At 41.8% G+C, this 21,069-nt stretch overlaps 1 protein-coding gene across 3 annotated transcripts in view; it reads left to right on the top strand.

Annotated features, from left to right (window-relative positions):
• Positions 1 to 875: 875 nt before the first annotated feature.
• Positions 876 to 21,069, top strand: part of STRN (striatin) — a 58,933-nt gene continuing 38,739 nt past the window's right edge. Inside the window, exons 1-5 of one of the 3 annotated variants that reach the window (XM_035108286.2) lie at positions 876 to 1,349; positions 11,717 to 11,820; positions 15,227 to 15,300; positions 16,088 to 16,166; positions 17,472 to 17,639. In XM_035108286.2, the coding sequence (XP_034964177.1) occupies positions 1,056 to 1,349; positions 11,717 to 11,820; positions 15,227 to 15,300; positions 16,088 to 16,166; positions 17,472 to 17,639 (719 nt within the window). In that variant the 5' untranslated portion in view covers positions 876 to 1,055. The remainder of the gene's footprint in view (positions 1,350 to 11,716; positions 11,821 to 15,226; positions 15,301 to 16,087; positions 16,167 to 17,471; positions 17,640 to 21,069) is intronic. The other 2 variants (XM_060272900.1, XM_035108288.2) reach the window with 2 other exon arrangements.

Here is a 21,069-nt window from a genome sequence, read left to right as displayed (position 1 = left end):
GAAGAGAGGAATCAATAATCAAACAATGTCTCCATTAGACAAAAGCAGAAGCAGCTACCTCAGGGAGTCAGGTGCTGGGACCAGGGGCCAGCTTATGAAGGACAGAGGTGTGTGCGCAGCTAGGTGGCCAGTCCTTCACCTGCAGTGGAGGACACTGTTTCCGCTATTGCCAGTGGTGTAGAATGAGTCAATTCCCAGTTTGATCAGATTCTGTACTGGAAAGGGGAGACCTTGTGTCCTTTGTGCCGGCGCCAAACATTCATCGCTTGTAGCAGTCGCCTCTTTTTTTGCCTAATAGCACCAGCCTTGATTTTAGTTTCAAAGAGGCTCCTAGAGTATCGATAGGTTGTGTAAACAGGGATCAAATACAAGCGTCTGGATAATTTCTTTTGTAAGATGCCATGCTTGTGCACGTGTAGCCTCTTTTTTTCCTTTTTAAAATATGTGTTTGCATTTAAAATATTTAAAAACCCAGTACACCCGACCGTAGACGATTCAGAAGTAGCATGTTCAGTCAGTCCTCAATGAAACTTCAGAGCTTTTAAGTGATATTTGGGGACGGGGCTTTCACCAGCATAGCTTCCTTCCTTCCCGACCATGAATGATGCGCAGTCAACTCTTTCCTGTTTACAGCCATTTAATCCTGAGCAGAGAAAACGGTGCGGAAGGACAGTTGGAGAATCCACTTGCGACTTGAGACCTGCATATAATAGCCTTCGGACGCTTTTACCACCTCGCTCTCGATTTTAGAAACCGGAGACGGAAAACAAAACGGACTCCATTTCCCAGCATGCCCCGGGCCCGCCGTCTCAACGCCCGTTTCCCTCCCTCTGCCATGTCCCTAGCCGCGCGCCGTAGCAGCCGGCGGGGGCGGCTGTCAGGCGTCTGACGGCGGGCAGGACGCGCCCAGTTTGTTGCTGCTTCCACTGAGACGCGGCTGCCTGACTAGCGGGGCGCGGGCGTCGTCGGTCGGCGTCGTCAGCGGCGGCGGCTCCAGGGGCTGCTCGGCGGTGGGGACTGCGTGGCGGCCTCGGGCCGCGACGACGGCTCCGGCCATGGACGAGCAGGCGGGGCCCGGGGTCTTCTTCAGCAACAACAACAACAACAACGCGCTGCTGCTGCCGCCGCCTCCGGGCGGGGCCGGGCAGGGGCTGGAGCCGGGGGAGGCGGCAGCGGCGGCGGCTGCAGCCGTAGCGGCGGCGGCCGGAGGCTCCTCGGCGGTCCCGGCTCCGGCCTCTGCGGCGCGGGCTCAGTACAGCGTCCCGGGCATCCTGCACTTCCTGCAGCACGAGTGGGGCCGCTTCGAGGCCGAGAGAGCCGAGTGGGAGGCGGAGCGGGCGGAGCTGCAGGTACCGTCCGGCCGCTTTCCCTTCGCCTTTCGCTTCGTCCGGGCCGCCGCCTCTTCTCGCCGCGCCTGAATGCAAACATCTCCACACGCGCGTCTCTTCCTTCCCCTTCCCCGCCCGGACGTGTCTGCTGTTCTTCTCTCCCTCCCCCCATCTCTCTCTTCTCCGTGCTTCCCCATCGGTTGGAGGGTTTAGCCTCGGAACTGTGGAGGAGTAGTGTGCCTCTGAGCATATGCAGAGCGCCTTTGCCGTGAATGATCATTGTCAGCGCGCACTCGCAGCCTGGGGTTTGCGGGGAGGGTTTCTAGCTTGTTGTCTAAGCTGGCGGGGTCTTTCTTCTGAAGAAGCAAAGCCCTGGTTAGTGCTAGGTGGGAAGGGGGCCGCTAAGAAGAGAGCTTTCTTCTACAACTGTTAGCTTGGGTCAGGCTTGCCTACAGGATGCACAGATGCTTGGTGCCTCGATAATATAGTTTTGGTCCCAGCAGAACACGAGTTGTGTATGTGCCTCCTTGCTCCACATGGGAATAGAAAAGGAGAGAGGATGTGATCTGGTAGTTGCTCTCCCAAGTAGGCTACTACCCTTTTGAGAAGGAAATTATCAGGGATTTGTGTGATGTCTGTTAGTTATCTTTAACCAATACGGTGTAGAATTGATGTGTCCTGCATGTAAAACAACTTTGCTTTGGAATGTTGACTCAATATGTGTGAACATTTTTCAAAGCACATCACATACATTGTCTGAGAAGTACTTAAAACAGCCCTGTAAAATAGAGCAATATTGTATTTATATCCTCACCTGCTGAAGGCAATTTCATTCAAATGGCAAGGGCCTGCTCCGTGTTTCTCTGTGCCCATTCACCCATCTTTCATGGAGGCCAGTAGTGGTGTAGTGGTTAGAGTGCCAGACTAGGACCTGGGTTCAAATCCCCACATGGCCATGAAGCTCACTGGGTGACTTGGGGCCAGTCACTGCTTCTCTGTCTAACCTACCTCACAGGGGTGTTGTGTGGATTAAATCAGAAAAGGGAAAATCATTTACAGATACCACTTTGTACTCTTTGGCAAAAATGGTTGCACCAAAGCGCCACAATATGTTGGCTGAATGAGATGCAAATTTGGCAGTTGGTTTATTATGGGGAAAGTGTGAGGTCAGTAAGGGTTTTTTTCTGATGCGGCATTTAGTTTCTTTGGATGATGGAAACAGGGCTCCCTATTGTAAGGAGTTGTAGCAAGGTTTAGGATTCTCAAGCATTTCAGAAGCACTTCATTGATGTGTTTGTACCATGTGTGAAAAATCTTATGTCAGACTAGTTGGTAAAGAAGTGGAATGGAAGGATATACACATGCATGTTCTGTCAGTATGGGCATACATGTGCAAAATTAGACAAAACCTGCAAGGTGTGGAGTTTGCTGCATGTTCTTAACATCTTGGGATATTGTGACAAGCCTTTGGACCCTAAGTTGAAGGAAGGTGGGGGAGAATCACTGACGCTTGTGATAGAAGGCTTTAAGATCTCCAAACAGCATGCTCTGTAGTAGACACACCAGCTACAGTGGGAGTTTTGCTCAGCGGGTAGTTCAATTACTGTGGCCTTTATGAGATATTTCAATTTTTAGTGGGTTTTTAAAAGCCTTAAATGTACAAGTGCAACAGGATGAAGATTCCTTCTGCATTCCAGAATGTGCAAGAAGCTACCAACATAACTTGGAATTGGTAATATAGGCAACTCCCCATTTATCCAGGGATTGCATTCTGGGTCATTGTGTATGAAATTGGGAACCCATCGGAAAAGCCTGCATAAAGGCCACCCCTCCCCAGTTCCTGTTCCTCCCTTTTAGTGATATTTCAGTGATGTCATTATGACGTTTCTGGGTTACTTCCGGGTTCGGAATATGTGCACTTGTGCATGATCGCGCACGTATCAGTTGCGTCCAAAACGGGAGCTGCCTATAAATCTTCGAGCCTAACTTGTCATAGGCTGCATAAAGTCCCTGGTGAAGGTACTGATCTCTGCTGTGTCTCCTTTTTTCAGGTTGAGCAAAGACTGATTGAGCAGTTCATGGTTATCTAATATTGTAGAATAGTCTCTGCTATTATTCCACATGAGAGGTTGTTGTGTCATTTGAAGCAAAAAAAAAAGTGCACTTCACTATCATCCATAGATAGCATGAGTTCTGAGATGCTCATTAGCTGTACAGCGGATGGTAGGTTGCCACAGAGATGGTTGGAAAAACAATCAAGGATCAATAACAGATTTGCATTGAAATGGCAAATGTGAATCATGTAAGCAAGTATAAGCCACATTGGGGCAAAACATTGCAACTTCACATACAATATGCTTATATGTGACTGGCCAGGAAAGAGAGAATTAAGAAAGGAATTGAAAATAAAACTGCCCATGTCATAATGCCATTTTCAAATCTATGATACAACCACACTTGGAGTCCTGTCCTGCCCTGCTTGCAGACTTCTTGCAGACTGTGAGAACTTGCAGACTGTCAGAACAGGATGCTGGACTTTTCATCTGACCCAGCAGGGCAGATAAATGCTAGTATAGGTGCTAGCTAGCATTTGAATATGCAGAGAATAAGGTTATAAACCCTTTCTCTCCATCATTCACTGTATTTTGTTTGTGCTGCTGATTGGTTTAAGTGTTTGTTTATCTATTAGATTTTTTTTCATAGAATCATAGAATTGTAGAGTTGGGACCCCAAGGCATAGCTGCCAAGTTTTCACTTTTCTCATGAGGAAGCCTATTCAGCATAAGGGAAAATCCCTGTAAAAAAGGGATAACTTGGCAGCTATGCCCAAGGGTCATAAACTTGAATTCATTGCTTCCTAGCCTCTGGAGTAGGAGAAAACAAGCTTGTTCCATCCTCCGTGTGGCAGTCCTTTAGATATTTGAAGATAGCTATCATATCTTCTCTCAGGCTAAGCATACTCAATTCCCCCAACTGTTCCACATAAAGCTTGGTTTGATCATCTTGGTCACCCTCCTCTGTACACATTCTAGCATGTCAGTATCCTTTTTAAATTATGACACCCAGAACTGGACGCAGTACTCCCATGTATAGTCTGACCAAGGCAGAATAAAGCAGGAAAGTTATTTCTCTCGATCAGGACACTATACATTTGTTGATGCAGCCTAGAATAACATTAGCTCTTTTTGCTGATGCATCACACTATTAACTGATGTTAAGCTTGTGGTCTACTAAAATCCATAGATTCTTTTCACATGTACTACTGGCAAGCCGGGTGTCCCCCATCTTATATTCGTGTAGCTGGTTCTTCCTGCCTAAGTGTAGAACCTTACATTTGTCCCTATTGAAATTCATTTTGCTAGTTTCGGCCCAGTTCTCCGATCTGTTATGGTCATCTTGAATCCCAATTCTATCTTCTGTGGCATTGGCTACCCCTCTCAGTTTGGTGTCATCTGCAAATTTGAGGAGCATCCCCTCCACACTTTCCGTCCCATATTGTGATCCTGATTATTTGAGCTTTGAAAAGTGGAGGAATGTACCTCCATGTTTGCTCAGTGCTACTGGTTAAGCTTGCTGTAAAGGTGCAGTCCTTTATACATTTACCAAGGAGTAAGCCCCATTGTACACAATAGGATTTGCTTTCAGAAAAGCCACGGGTATGATTCTGTTGCAACATTACCAAGACAGATAAGAGGTGACAATAGTGTAAAGTGTACTCTCTTATGGGGTTATTGTGTTCGTTAAAATTTCATAGCCCGAGGCCCTACAAGGTACTATAATTGTAGCAGAATTAAGAGTCCTAGTCTGTCTGTTGTAAGCTTCATATTTTTAGTTGCCTTCCTACAATTGAAAGTGTGCAAGTAGAAATAGAAAAAAATCAAATATTCCTATTGAACTAAGAAGTGAAAAATCAGGTTAAATTATGTTTCTCACCTGTGAAGAGTAAGTGACATGCAATTTGTGGAATAGTTCTGTGACTAGCTGCCACTTCTCTGGTATTCAAAACTGTCATTCTAGATTCAGGATAATCTAGTTCAGTGGAAAATTAAATTTTACTGCCTGTGCAGGCGAGTAGTGTCATTTCAGGCAGTGACAATAGGGTTTGACTGACATGTGCGTCCATGTTTGTGTTCTTTGTATTATGTGCACATAGGAATATAGGAAACTGCCTACTGAGTCAGACCATTTGGTCCATGTAGTTCAGTATTGCCTATACTGACTAGCTTCAACTCTCTGGGGTTTGAGGCAGGGTTCTCTCCCAGACCTACCGGTACCTGGATAGCAGATACTGTACCTACCACTAAACTACATCCCTTCACCTAATGCAAATAGAGAAATCTAACATGCTATATTTCAGCTTATGCTGTGTTTCTCTTTCACAATTACGTATTCTACATGAGCAAGTGAGACTTAATTGAGTGCTTTTAATATTAATGGGCTATAGAGGAATCTCCTACCTTGTTTGGCACATAGGACTACAGACTCCTATTTTCTGGGGAATGGCAGACCCCCATGTCACATGATCAGTTTTAAAACTTGAGGCAGATGACTTAGAGATCTGCTTATTTCTGGGAGATCCCAAGTACCATAGGATTTTCTAAATTACCAGAAGTAGCTTTCAGGATTGCTGTGGTTGATTTACTGCCATCATCATTCAATGATATTCTTTTGAAGTCAAAGCATTTAACTAAATGCTATTCTATGCACATTTATTTAGGATTAAGTTCTACTGAAGTGGGCTTGCTTTCGGAGCACTGCATAGAATTTCTCTACCTGCTAATGGTTCAAGAATGAAATGGAATAAATAAGAGTTAACACTAGCGATAGAATATTGGAAGGTTCTGCTGGAGCAACTGCTACTGTAATTGTGCAGATTTTATTTTATTTTCTCCTTGGGAAAGTACATCAGATTGGAAAGGTGACATCTGAAAGTTAATTTTCCTCCTCTAGAAATAGCACTCTGTAGATTACAGGCAGATGGTACTATAAATGCAGATGTACTGTTTGTCCCACTGTTTGTGGGAGTGGGAAATTCTCATACCATAATAGTGATGGTTTTTGAGAACACTGCTTGGTTTAAGCAGTCTTTGGTCACAAGTGAATGGTAATTTATGTCTTCAAAAAAATCCTCTTGATGGCTGCTTTTGCTTCGGTGCCGAGAAAATGAGTTTTTTTGTAGAGGTTTATAGCCCTATGTTGGAATAGTGTATTTATTACTGGAGGAGAGCCTGATTTACTCCTAACAGTGTGCTCCTGTACACAATCAAGCAAAGGGTTACTTCCTCTTAGAAAGCAGAACAGAAGACGGCTCATGCAAACAGTATTGCCCTGTTTATTTACTTAATACATTTATCCCCCACTCTTTCACAGAGTAGCTTACAAAATAAGGTAAACCATCCATATAAAATACAAAACAACAGAGTAAACACAACAAATGTTAAAAGCACCAGGGAAAAGCACTGCCATTTTTCAGGGATAAATACTGTATGTTTTTTTTTAAAAAAAGCTTTTTTCCACATGGCAAAAAAAGACAGCAGAATTTCACCAGCAAGTTGCCATCATTCAAAAAGCCTTCTGTTTGATTACTACCTGCCACACCTCAATCAGCAGGCATATATGAGAAATCAATTCAAAGTTGACTTCCTTCAATGGGCAGGCCAACATTGAGAGGTACTTAAGGTATCTAGAAATTGATACTGTAATTACAACCTTAAACTTTATTTAGTTTTTTATTATTTTAAAAATATGAGAAAAAAATAGCCTTTTATAAACTGTGGGTGTAGGAAACCAGCACACATTTATCAAAGATAGATTAGGGTTAATGCTTTCCTGTGCTTTAAAAAATGAAGCAGATTTTGTGTGTGTGTGCTTTGCACAGCAGCACATATACTCAAAACTCAAATTGCCTTATGGTCTTTGTTTCTTATAATATGCATATTAGGGTCAGTCAAGTAGTAATCCTTTCCATTATTGAATTATTTTTTACTGACCCTTATTCAGACTTGTCCCTCCACTAATGGAACGGCTTCTTCCATTTGTGGAAGGGATGAAGATCCAGCAGAGGCTCCCAATGGATGAAGCGAGGAGATTATTTGTATTGATTCCCCCAGCAGTGTATCCCATCCTTTTCTGGAGGGTCACACAATCCTTCTGAGCAGCACTGTAGGGGAAAGGAGGAATCAGTAACAATGGCCTTCCCTTTCCTTCATTGAGAGTGTCCCAGGAGCATGGCTACCTCAGGCAGCTGGTTTTGGGTGTCATGAATGGGCAGGAGGTGGTTAGTTACCTGGTTAATTTTTATTGTGTATTTACTCAGAGGGAGAAGCACTTAATGACATTTTCTGTCTCGGGTGCCAAAGTCAGTTGGCCAGCCTTGCACCTTGATGTGGGGTTGAGGTGCAATTTCCTATTCCGCCTGTGGCAGCATAATGTCTTGGGCCATCCCTGCTCATGAGAACTCTGGATCTAACCCAGACTGTTAATTGCTTTCCAGATAAACCTTCAAACAATATAAATGCCTTGCGCAGGTGCTGTGCAAAAGCTGCATTTTGTATGCAATAGCATACGAAAAGGACTACTGTATGTACTAGAATTGAATACAATAAAAACTGGAGATTTAAACCTGAACACTTCATTGACCACAGCCCTTTTAGTATGAGTGGCTCTGAATGCTCTGCAAAAGATAGCAAACTACACTCTTAGATTAGTGGGAGAATCATTGGTTGATCCAAGAGATCATCATGGGAAAGCTGCACTTAGAATAAGCCTTCCACACATGTATCCACCAGGGTAGTTTCAAATCTGCGTCCCTGTTCTTATTGCTAGCTCACATTGGGGTTTCTGTCTGATGGAGGTGCATGCCCCTATCTAGACCCACCAGTTTTTAAGCTACAGGTAGGTAGCCGTGTTGGTCTGACTCAGTCAAAATAAAAATAAAAAATCCTTCCAGTAGCACCTTAGAGACCAACTAAGTTTGTCATAGGTATGAGCTTTCGTGTGCATACACACTTCTTCAGATAAGCAGATTAAGCACAACTGAAAATGGGGCTTGTATCAGTTTGCGATTTAATGCTGTTCTGGCATATACTTGCTAGTGATGTTTTGTTTATTTGATTTTATTTATTAAATTTATATCCCACCCTTCCTCCCAAATGAGCACAGGGTGGCAGACAGTAAGTGATAAAACATCTTTAGAACTATTCCAGTACTGTACAGATGCAAAATGGGAAAGATGCTATAACCTGAGCAATTTAATGCACTTTTCCTCTTTCTAATGTGACACTTTAAAAAAAACACACACACAACTACCTGACCCAAGCCAAAGCTGTCAATAAAAAGCATTGGAATAGAGTGTGCTCTGCATCGTTCAAAATCTTATGTATTGACTTAAAATGCAAATGTATTTGAAGCTTTTGCATCAACTCTTTAGATCGCAATTTATTCTGTCTTCTCTTGTTTTTGTAATCATCGCCTGTTCTAATAATACCACAGTCCTTCAGGCTATATATAATAAACACACTGCTGGCAAACAGCATTGATAGCACTCCAGTCATGTGATTCCCCCCCCCCCCTAAATTTATTGCAGAAATGATTAAATGTCTAGAGCACAATTAAATGCATAGTATGTGCACATGTGTGTATGTACATGTGCACAAATGCCTGTACTGTATGCATTTGGCTAAATATGGAATCACTTTGGTTCTTTCTGCTAACACAGCAAAAACAACACGAGAGGCAGCAGTTATAGGTTCCTGGTCTCTGCAGGTGCTGTGATTCTCCAGCGGCACACTCTATTGTCTCTTTAGACAGCTGGATACCAACAGGGCTGGCTCTAGGGGTAGGCTGGGTGGTGCAGGGCGGCAGGCCGCTGGGCTGGCAGGGGGGCACCGCACGGCGCCCACCAGGGCGGGGGCGCCAGAGCGATCTCCGCACCACGGCGCCAGGGCGCCTGACATGCTTGAGACGGCCCTGGATACCAACAATTGGCAAGCTAGACTGTGTGCAAAGGAAGGTGACCAAGATTATCTAGGGTCTGGAAACTACATGAGGAACAGTTGAGGGAGTTAGATAGGTTTAGCCTGTAAAAGAGGAGATAGAGATAATAATAATAATAATAATAAGAATTTATTATTTATACCCTGCCCATCTGGCTGGGTTTCCCCAGCCACTCTGGGCGGCTTCCAACAGAAAAATGAAATAAAATAATCAATTAAACATTAAAAGCCTCCTTAAACAGGGCTGCCTTCGGATGTCTTCTAAAAATCTGGTAGCTGTTTTTCTCTTTGACATCTGATGGGAGGGCATTCCACAGGGTGGGCGCCACCACCGAGAAGGCCCTCTGCCTGGTTCCCTGCAACTTGGCTTCTCGCAATGAGGGAACTGCCAGAAGGCCCTCGGTACTGGACCTCAGTGTCCGGGTAGAACGATGGGGGTGGAGACGCTCCTTCAGGTATACTGGACCGATGCCATTTAGGGCTTTAAAGGTCAGCACCAACACTTTGAACTGTGCTCGGAAACGAGAGAGGTGATATGATAGCCTTCTTCAAATATCTGAAGTGCTGTCACATGGAAGATGGAGCAAGCTTGTTTTCTCCTGCTCCAGAGGGCAGGACTGAACCAATTTATTCCAACTATGAGAATGGAGAGCCCAAGTAAACATTAGGAAGATTTTTCTGACTGTAAGAGCTGTTTGACAGTGGAACAGACTCCATTGGAAGGGAGTAGACTCCTTCAATTGAGGTTTTTAAGCAGAGGTTGGATGACCATCTGTCAGAGATCCTTTAGTTGTGATTCCTACATTGCAAGTGGTTAGACAGATGACCCTTGTACAATTCTATGATTCTATTAACTGTATAAGGAATGTTGGATCTTAAAGCTTGGGCCATATGCTTTAATAATTGAAATTTTAACGAGACTTTGTTAGATTGTTTTGCCCTTTAAACATTTTTTAATTCTGAAATTCTTACTATCCATTATTCTTCTCTCCCCACCCTCGTCCCCTGATATTGAGCTGAGAGAGATTCTAAGGTGTATTTTATCTTTGATATTATTGAATGAGGTTGGACTGGAAAAAATGTAGAAAATATGCTCTCCCCTGCCCTCCCCCCCAATGACTAAAGCAATTCAGTATCTCTGCTCCATCCCTTCCCCACTTCCAGGCCTTTAGGAATTGCTGCAACTGACTGAACAATGACCTTATAGCCAAGAAGCCTTTGCAAAACCTGTTGGTGATGTTTCTAGGGTGTGTGTATAAACTGGAATGTCGCGAACAGCCTTGGGAGTGGCTGCAAAACAACCTTAAGGGGCTGTTAGTCCTAGTACATTTCAAAATACAATTTGCATTCCTTTTGTTAAAATACTAAATATTCAAGTCTGATTTTGGTTTAGGCATCTTGTGTGCAACCAGACACTTGATGGTTAGGCCAACCTACCATATTGTAGTTTGCGGCTTTTCCTCCTCCTATTTTTTTTAAAAAAATTTTTTTAAAGTTTTATTACCAGGTTTACAGTTCGCTTCATTATTGCCAGTACGGCTGTTTATGAAAGCCTTTGAAGCTTGCTTATCACTGATGCGCTGCTTGTCATTTTGCAGTTAAACCATGTCTTCCCATGCCAATAACTGCCTTACCAACGCTTAAGGTTTAGTCCATGGTGCGTTTGCATGTATGGTGATCACGGTCGCAGGCACACCATACATCTGAAGTGCATTTAAAGCATATGGTTTCTCCCAAATTATTCTGGGAAGGTAATTTGTAAAGGGTGCAGGGAATTGTAGCTCTTTGAGGGGTAAGCTACAGGAGTCTTAGGCATAAGTCATAGACTTTAAATGTGTCACAGCCTAAACTATTGACCATGTGGCATTATAATACCACCTTTTACCTTTCTGTGTGCTAGGACTCAGTTGCTTTTTCTTAGTATTGGGACTGCATAATGTGAAGACCTTTCCTTTAAGCCTACTCTGAAAAGAAGTATCCTATGGTACATCTTTGATTTGTATTAAGTATTACATCTTCCTTCCAATATTGGGGGGGGGGGGAATAAATCCTTGTTTCCTTTCCTTTCCTTTTAAAAATAGTAAAATATTAACTCCTGCCACTTAAGCTTCAAATGCCATCAAACCTCCCCAGCAAAAAGTATATAGGGAAATTCATGTCAGTTTGGTAAGTGGCAGGGCTTAGAGAACGTGAGGTCTGCTGTGGCAAGTGCATTGCCACTGCTTGAGGTACTGCTCCTTGCTTGGTTACAAGCGGGCAGACCTTCTGTTTTGCAATTTAACATGTTGAAGAGCGACTTAACTTTCAGATTGCAAAATTGTCCTGGAACGTCTGTGGAGAAGCAAGTTGGTTTTTTTCTTTGAAAACTGCAATGTAAAGTATTGTCTCTTTCAGGCCCAAATTGCCTTTCTTCAAGGGGAAAGAAAAGGTCAAGAGAATTTGAAGAAGGACCTAGTGAGGAGAATAAAAATGCTGGAATATGCTCTTAAACAGGAAAGGTATGTGCCAGTTTTCTAAACCCTGAATTGTTAACTGTGAGTATAGGAACTGCTTCTCAGTCTTGGAAAGGCAACAACACTGACCTTCTGGACCTATTCATGCCTTCACCACAAAACAGCCTGTAGCTACCGGTAAGTGCAGGCTTTTCCAAACCGTTCAGCAGAAAATATAATTTTGCAAAAAAAAACCCTCAGCCATACTTAACTTTATAGATATTAATATTGTTGCCCATCCTTGAGGCCTGATGAGAGAGAAGGAGCAGAACCCATGTGTCAAGTTATTTTAAAAATGTCTGGTAAACTAGAGAAGAAAAGAAAGTACTGAATAGTCAGTCTGAAGATGCAGAAAATATGATATGTAAGGAATCATTCAGTTATTTTAATTTCCACAATGTAAGTTAGATGTGCTAAAATCCACAATAAAATTAGAACAGGCTAAGTCAAGATGGGAAAGTCAACAAATAAATTACTAATGTGCATTTAAGCCAGACAGTTGACCAGTGCACTTGTTTATAAGACAGTGTTGACAAATGGCATCCTGTATCAGAATAAATCAATTGAACTGCTATATTGATGTCAGTTGAGCTGCTCATTGCTGACTTGCAGCTGAACTATGTTTGGGAAAAGACCTAGGGCATAATTAGACTTAAAAAAAATTACTAGTCCAGAAAAGGCTTGAAAAAGCACACAAGCTGTCAGGTGATGTGGGAAATAACTCAGAAAAAAATAGAATCATAGAGTTGGAAGGGACCATAAGGGAATCTAGTCCAAACCTCCCACAATGCAGGAATCTTTTGCCCAGTGTCGAGCACTTTGCTTCCTTCCCAGAAACTAGGGCTGGATTCAGAGAAATGTCCGCCTCCCAGAAGCTTTCAGAATGTGCTCCGTCCAGTTTTCAGATACCCAGTTCCTTCCTCAGTTCGTCATGTCATAGTCCTCCCCATTCAACAGAACCATATAACCATTGGGAGAAGCTTTCTTGGCTGCTTGGAGGGGGATACCAGATGGAGGAGGAGAGTAGATCTCAGCTTTCCCATCAACTCCCTTCCATGGGTGTTTCTCTGGATCTAATTATTTGCTTCCAGTGTAAATAGAGTAAAATCTAGACCCCTAAAGAAAAAAAAAATCTAGTAGAGATTTGCTTGAGAACACGGAGGACCACATCACAGACCCTGTACTAGCTAGTTGTGATTAAGTTCTTTTGAATGGGATTTAAATCAGATGTGACTTAACATGTTCCATTAATTTAGCTGGAAGTAAATTCCACTGATTTCAGTGGGGTTTATCTCACAGTAAATATCTTCAGGATTTCATCCTTAATCACAATGAACTGTCAGATTCTACTCACAATTAGTTACACTTAAACTCATTTGCTTCAGTAGCCTTGGGCAAACCTAACTCTGAATATGATCAGGCTGCACCTTAGCAGGATCAGAGCCAATATACACAACTTGGATTTTACTGGATTAGATACTCTTATCACATGTGCACATGATTTTCCTATATGAAATATCCTGTGCTTAGGAATGCCCTAAGAAAAATTGCACTTGCAAAGCAAAGCGAAAGATTCAGAATGGTTTTTTTTAAAAAAAGAATTAAGAGGAAACTAACGTTAGTTTCCAAAATCTCTTGCTCATACACACACACACACATGCACACAGAATATGCCAGGTTCATTCAACCTTTATTTTGATTATTGGACCCATCCTTTCTTTAAGAAGCTCTGGGTGGCATAAATGGGGTATCACACTTCCCCCCCCTCATCACAACCCTTTGAAGTAGGAGCTGCTGAGAGTTAGCCAAGGCCACCTACTGAGCTTCATGGATGAACGGAGATGTGAACACCTGTCTCCCACCATTTTTCAGGATGTTGGCTAGTTCTGCATTTTGCATGATCGTTAGGTGACTGATCTATCTCTGTGTTGTGGAAAGCTTTGAGTTGCAGCAATCAAGGAAAATGCAAGCTTTGGTACTGGTGTTCTATCTTTTCTAATGCCTAAACCCAGAATGCTCTAATATAATTTAGTTTAGGTTTGTTGTTGTTATTTAGTCATTTAGCCGTGTCCGACTCTTCGTGACCCCATGTACCAGAGCACGCCAGGCACTCCTGTCTTCCACTGCCTCCCGCAGCTTGGTCAAACTCATGTTGGTAGCTTCGAGAACACTGTCCAACCAGTGTTTATATTCCCATTTATATCCAAAATTGCTGCTTTATGGTTACCTCCAAACTGAAACTGGCATCACCTCTGTGATAGGCAAACAGTTAGCAGTATGTTCAGATGGTCTCCAGGCAGGAGACTTAAATTGCTTGTGTGAACTCTCAAATTGACCAATTCCTTTGGGGTCATTTAGGGTGACTGCTTTTACTGAACATTTTGAAGATTCATAAAGGACAAAATTTGTAGAAGTGTTTTTTAAAAAAACATTTCTTTATAATTTGTGACTCAAAGAGCTACTTTCAGCAAGCCTGTGGACTTGAGCTAACCACATAGAAATGTTGACTTGGAGCAGCAGATTGTGATGCTGTCATAAACTGCCTCTGTAATTTTCAAGTTCCATTGGAGGGAACTGTTTAATTTAAAAGTTCACTTTCCATGACAGCAAAGAAGTAGCTGCATGGCTCTTTGGATTCTGGGCTGTATTGTTGGTCTTGTGAGTAATTTTATGCATAGCGTTGGATCCAGAGTTTCTGTGAGCAGAGCACTGCTCCCAGGATACTCCAGCAAGTTACAGTACTATATCTGTTCTAGTACATTTCAAAGCTGCTCTCGTATATTTCAGTGATAACATTGTCAGGAGATTAAAATGTAACAATAAATAACCCTTAAAAGACACCAATCTTTTTAGATGTCATACATGCCCACAATCAGTCTCACTCACTTTCATACCTTAAGTACGATACTAAAGAAACCCAATACCCATATTTGTATGTAAGCCTTTTGGGTTATGTTTCTGGTCAGTGCGAGATTAGAAGCTTCTTCTTGAGAGAGCTCCTGCCTCAGTGCTTTTCCTGGCAGCGTTGCTTGTTTATGTCTCTTGGTTTGGCAGCAACTCCTGCATGTTTGGCAGACTTGGTGAGCACAGCTGGATTGGATTTTTCAGGTCTTTAGATTGCAGGTTTGGCAAACTAAACTGGTCCTTTCAGCAGAAGCCGGCCTTGTGAGATTAATTTGCCCATTGATAGTTATTCATATGTCAAGCATATATGAATGACAAAAAAACAACAGCAAAGGCTCATAATGCTTCTGATGTTTAAAAAAGAATGATTTAGAGAAGGCATTTCTAGGAAAAATGCATGTATTTTACACTGAAGAAACAAGTGGGAGCAAAATATTTTCATGTCCTTTTTCTAAAGGACAGGTAGCGTTTTCACACACTAATTTACTCCTTTTCTTTTCCTTTAAAGAGCTAAATACCACAAGTTAAAATATGGCACAGAGCTGAATCAGGGAGACATGAAGCCTCCAAACTATGATTCAGGTAAGGATTGATTTGTGTAAAGGAAAACGAGACTGGGCAGAAGAGAAAAAGCTGCCATTTTGAGAAATGCATTGACTTAGTCTGATATGTATGTAAGGGGGGTTGGGTGTGACTACTGGCCCTGCACATCCTCTGCCTCTTCACGTGCAAATCTCTCTCTCCCTCTCCCTCTCCCTCTCTCTCTCCAATTAAGTCTGTCTAAATTTAACCTTAGCCTCCATAGCTAGCTGTTGTCCCCCTTGGCTTAAAATGAAACTGCCTGTATGCTGCCAGACCCATAATATATAAAACAATGTTAAGGAGGATTCTTATTGTTAGTTTTAATTCTTGTACGCTCTTAACAAGCAGTTTGCTGGTCCTTCTGTCCTTAGTGGGAGATTTAAGGAAAGTTACATTAGGAAAATACTTATTAGCTAAGTATTCTCCTGTGCTGGCATGCTGCATATGCACCCATTGCTTCAAAATTTCCTCATTACCGAAAGCAATTTGGTTTCTTTCTCTTTTTGAGGGAACATGAAGCTTTGTGAATAGGTGGAGAAGGTAGACTGTTGTTAAACTTATCACAACTTTTTATGTTCCTGCTCTGAATTCTTATGTACAGTTTGCATTTGTTCTCCTGTGTTGTATAAGTCCTTGCAAAAACACAGATATATAGGAATTAAATGTGTATTATTCTACAGATGTAAATAATTAAGAGAGTGTAACTATTTTATTTTTTAAGCATGCTATAATGCACAAGACTGCTTAAGAAAAGTGGGTTTCAAAACTATTGGTTTTAATATTTCAGATGAAGGGAATGAAACTGAAGTTCAGTCACAGCCAACTAGTCAGTTAATATGGAAACAAGGACGGCAGCTGCTCAGACAGTAAGTGACCTAAAAACGGGTTTCAGATGAGGGTCTTTCAGGGGTCAGCAACCTTTTTCAGCTGTGGGCCGGTCCACCGTCCCTCAGACCATGTGGTGGGCTGGACTATATTGTGGGGGGGGGGGGGAGAAATGAACGAATTCCTATGCCCCACAAATAACCCAGAGATGCATTTTAAATAAAAGCACACATTCTACTCATGTAAAAACATGCTGATTCCCAGACCGTCTGCGGGCCGGATTGAGAAGGCGATTGGGCCGCATCCGGCCCATGGGCCTTAGGTTGCCTACCCCCTGGTCTTTCCTATCTGGGACTAAACCTTGGACCTTTTTACAGACAAAACACATGCTCTACTGCTGAGCTTTGCTTCTTCCCTGAGGATATATAGCAAAATTATAACGAAGGCAGGATGAGGTATTGATTAAAACTTGAATAGCTTGTGATGAGAAAAATAGGGTGGGGTTAAAGCGTGTCACACTTGATGGATGGTTCTTAAATTAGTTCTGGGTTGTCCTGATAGCAATAAGGATTGGGTATGGAAGGCTGCTCATTCCATTCCTCCCCACTTGAAAACCCCATGTTAAATGTTCCTGTTTGGAACTTCTGGTTCTAGATTGAGAGAACTGGAACTCCTTTCACCAAGAGCCTTGAGTTTACTGGAAGTGACCAGCAGGGCTGGGTGACAGGTGAGGGAATTCAGAAGCATGACAATATTTATTCTTTGTGGTCATTGCAATAATGTTTGAAACCTTTTTGCTCAAAAGTTTTAAGGATTGCAAAAAGATTAAAAACAAATTTAAACAATTCCTGACTTTATTGTAAGGCAGTATTCATCTGAAAAGGGAAGCTAGAAGGAAATGCCGTTTGGTGGAATAGACAGTTAAGAGAACACAAGTTCTTACAAAATTGCCTAATGGCCAAGAACGCTTTGGTAAGGCATTGGTTTTGATTGTGAAAAATTTCTTATAAAGAGCTGCCTATATAAAAGTAACTGTATTTATGATAAAAAAATGGGTTGAACATGGAGAACTTTTGTTTCTTTTGGCAAGTATAATGAATAAAGTATTGTGTATATGCAGACAGCAGAGCTCTTTGCCTTTCTTGGGGGCTGTAGAGACTGGTACTGCAAGAGACAATCCCCTCTGAAACTGGTACAAGAAGATTTCTAAGCCTGTTGTGTCAGCACACAGCTACATTCTTCTTCTTACCCCAAACTATTGGTTGATTTTGGGTGGATTGTGACGATTGACTGTAACATCTTTGCTGACAGCTCACAAGCAATTGGCATGGTTTCTATATATACAGATATCTGCAAGAGGTGGGATACACTGACACCATACTGGATGTGAAGTCAAAGCGGGTACGAACTTTACTGGGTCTCTCAGGTGATGGTCCAGACAGGGAAAACGACAAAAACCAAGAATCAATGGTGAATGGCACAGATGCTGAGATTAAAGAAAAGGTGATGATTGGGTAAGTGCTTTTGACAGTGGGTTGCTTCCAGTGGTACAAATTATGCTTTTGAACATAATGTGCTTAAGTACATTTTCCAGTGGTGTCATATACTGCACCAGTTTATTACATTTCAACTTTGTGTGTATATATTTGCTGGATTTTTCATTCTGTTCCTTGTAAGCTAAGCAACTAAATTTGCTTAGTCTAGGAAAATTAGTGGACTCTTTTTTTTCTTTTTCTTTTTAGTATTCTAGTGGGTTACATCAAGCTCAGTTTTGGCTATTGTTAGGTTTGTGAGTAGCCTGTTCATCTATGCAGATAATATGCAAGTCTTGAAAGAAGTGTCATGTCCTGAGATGTAACATGCCTCTTGCATCCCAAACTGTAAACACAACAATTGAGTGCACTTTCATAATGTATGTTAGTAGTTTTGCTGATGGCTTAGAGCAGATTTGGACGGAAACTGGAGGGAGAAAAGACTTCAATTGTTCATATGAACTTTTGGTTCAGGGGAATCCACTCCTGTGGAATTCTTTATTTTTCTTTGGTGACAACTCTGTTGATAAGAGTGCGTGCTTATTTACTATTATGAGAGTAGTTCTAAATCAGCAAGGATAAATAACAAAAGACAAGAAAACATTTTCAAGAGCATTTCTTTAATTCTGCTGCTTTCTAAGGTGATGTAAAAATGTCATAATGCTTCCTTAAAGAAGAATTACTTGTTCTGTCCATGGAAAATTTTATGCAAGTCAATGTATTTGCTAATGTACAGATCCCAGTGAAAACTTTTGCACTCAAGAGCATCATGTGGACTTGGGATGTATCCTGGAAGATACTGAATCCATCAGTGGAAACATTATCTTGATAGTTTGACAGTTATAATCTTACTCACACATGTTTCATAATGTTTACTGAAAGAAATGGTTCACTACTTCAGATCAGCACACTGGTGCTATAAAAGATAAGTACCACAGCTCAGCATGACTGAACACAGCAGGGGACACTAAAATAATTAACCTTTGTATTAACATCTAGCATTTCCAGTGTTTGCCGTGGATGTAAAAGATGCACTTTGTCATTAACATATTTGGCAGAAGAAAAACAAATGAAACCGGGTGTAGCCTTGCGTGGGATACCAATTAGTTCTCATTTTAATACCCGCTTCTTTAGTTTAATGATGTTACCTTTTCCTTTGCAAGTTAAGTAAAAAGTTGGGGGAATTGCATTGTTCTGCTATCTGATGCACAGTGTGTAGTAATAAAGCCCAGCCCATGTAAAATTTCTGATTTTCAAATTGACTTTGGAGCATTGTTATAAACATTTGTAAATCTTATTGGGTAATATGTTTACGGTGTTTTTCAAGCAATAAATGCTTCTTTTTTTGAAAATGCGCCTTTCAACTGTCTTGCAAATTGACATACTGTAACGTTTTAATGTGTTTCGTAATTGATAAAAGTTGTTAGTTGACTCAACTCCAACTTGGAATTCCTTCAAAGTGGTTCATGGTAAAGCTGAATGTACACAAATACCAGAACTTGTTTTTTTTTTTTAACATACTTTTTATTAATTTTACAAAATACAAAAAAACAAAAAAACGGTACATACTTAAACCCCTTTTCCACCTCCTTCCTACCCACCCACATGGGTCCTCCCCTGCCACAGAAGTATCCCATGTTTGTGAACAGTCAGAAATGGTCCATTTTATGCTTGGATTTCTGTCCTCCTCCCCCTCCCCTGACCCCAAAGCCCCCCCCTGCCACCAGGGAGCTCCAGCAAACCAGGGCAGTACGCAGGAGGACATCCATCCAACCATCTATTGTTATACCAAAAAAAGAGAAAAATAGAAATAGGAAAAAAAGGGGAAAAAGAAAGGGCGAAGAAAAAAAAGAAAAAGAAAAAAACAATACAAAACAGAAAAATTTTTCTTGCATTCATAGTTGAAAAACCATATTTTATGGGCTTCCCCTCCCCCCCTTCCCCGGTTTTCATCCCTTTTTTATCATCTGCAACAGTTTCTTACTTTATAAAAATACACCTTTGTATCTTATACAACTTATAAATCAATTGTTAACATTTTCATCTAATATTCAAATCACTGAAAATTCAAACTCCCATTTTCTCTTCCCGTGCCTAATTTTTTTTTCTCCCTCTATAAGCCTCCATATTTTCACATTTTCCAAAATCCATTCACTTTTAAAACTATAACTATTCTCAATTTAACCTTACATCCCCGATTACCGGCTCCACCCCCCCCAATCCAGCAAATTCCAAAATCAGCAGACCAGTTATAAACCTGTTAATCCATCCTTATAATCACAACATCACTTTCCCTTCACCCCACCCCCTGTTTACAGTCTCTTGCCATCCAGGTCACCATACAGGACCCCTGAATTTCTTCTCTTCTCTGCATATTTTTTCCTTCTTCCCTGTGGGCGTTCTGGAGTTCCAATAATACCAATCGTGCCCCCCTCAAAGGCAGGGCACTCCATCCAACTTTTTGTAGAGTAGAGTCATCATTTTTTTCATGGTGTGTTTCATTTTGTGTTGAATCATCACAGTCCTCATCTTCATCTTTTCCTTCCCCATCATTGTCATTCTCACATTGCTCTTTTTCAGTGTCAAAAGCTTCATCTCCTAGAAAATCATATTCCGCCATCACCTCCTGAAATTTCTGCTGTAACTCCTGTCGTCGTGTCTCCTCTTGACATAACTCTATTCTTGTTTCCCACATTAAGGTCAAAACAGACCGCTGGAACTCAGGGGAACACTTTTTTGTTGACATATTTCAGTCCTGCCAAGGTCAAAACTTATCACGTGGGGTGGAATATGATCACAGTTTATTTTCTCGACTCCATTTTAACAAGCTGGCTGCATTCTTCAAGTCTTGTTAACAATAAAGTTCGAACTCACATTTCACAAGCACTTAAGCCAAAAAAGAAATTCCACAAAGTCCAGAAATACAAAGTGAAGTAAAAATTGACTTATAAATCCTGATCAACTCACTGAATTGCCTAGGCTGCCGGCTCCCGAGGGAAAGAAAGGTTTTTCTTAGGCTTTACCTCATTGCTGCAGGGCAGTCATAAACCACAGTCTCTCTCCCCTTTTCACCCTGCATCAAAGGGGATATTCTCTTTGATGCCTTTGAGGGATCCTTTTGAATTACAAATCTTCTGTTTATGGCTTCGGGTTTCTATTTACTGTCTCTTTGTTGCCGTGGGGGGGGGGGTGGCTTCCTCTTTTCTCCCCTCTCTCCCAGACCAAATTGTTTTATAATCCAAATCGTGAGGTTACTTACAGTCTTTTCCAATCATTTTATTTTCGGAAGAATCCAGCGCTCTCCGCCTTCGGCTTGAAGCTTCTCCCTGCTAGAATAACGTTGCCGCTCAAAATGGCCCCCGCGACTTCTACCCTCCTCGCTCCAGAGCTCTTATTAGAGCTAACCGAAGAG

The sequence above is a fragment of the Zootoca vivipara genome, chromosome 3 (genome assembly GCF_963506605.1).
Source record: "Zootoca vivipara chromosome 3, rZooViv1.1, whole genome shotgun sequence".
NCBI lineage: Eukaryota > Metazoa > Chordata > Lepidosauria > Squamata > Lacertidae > Zootoca > Zootoca vivipara.
This window is presented reverse-complemented; position numbering and strand designations above follow the sequence as displayed.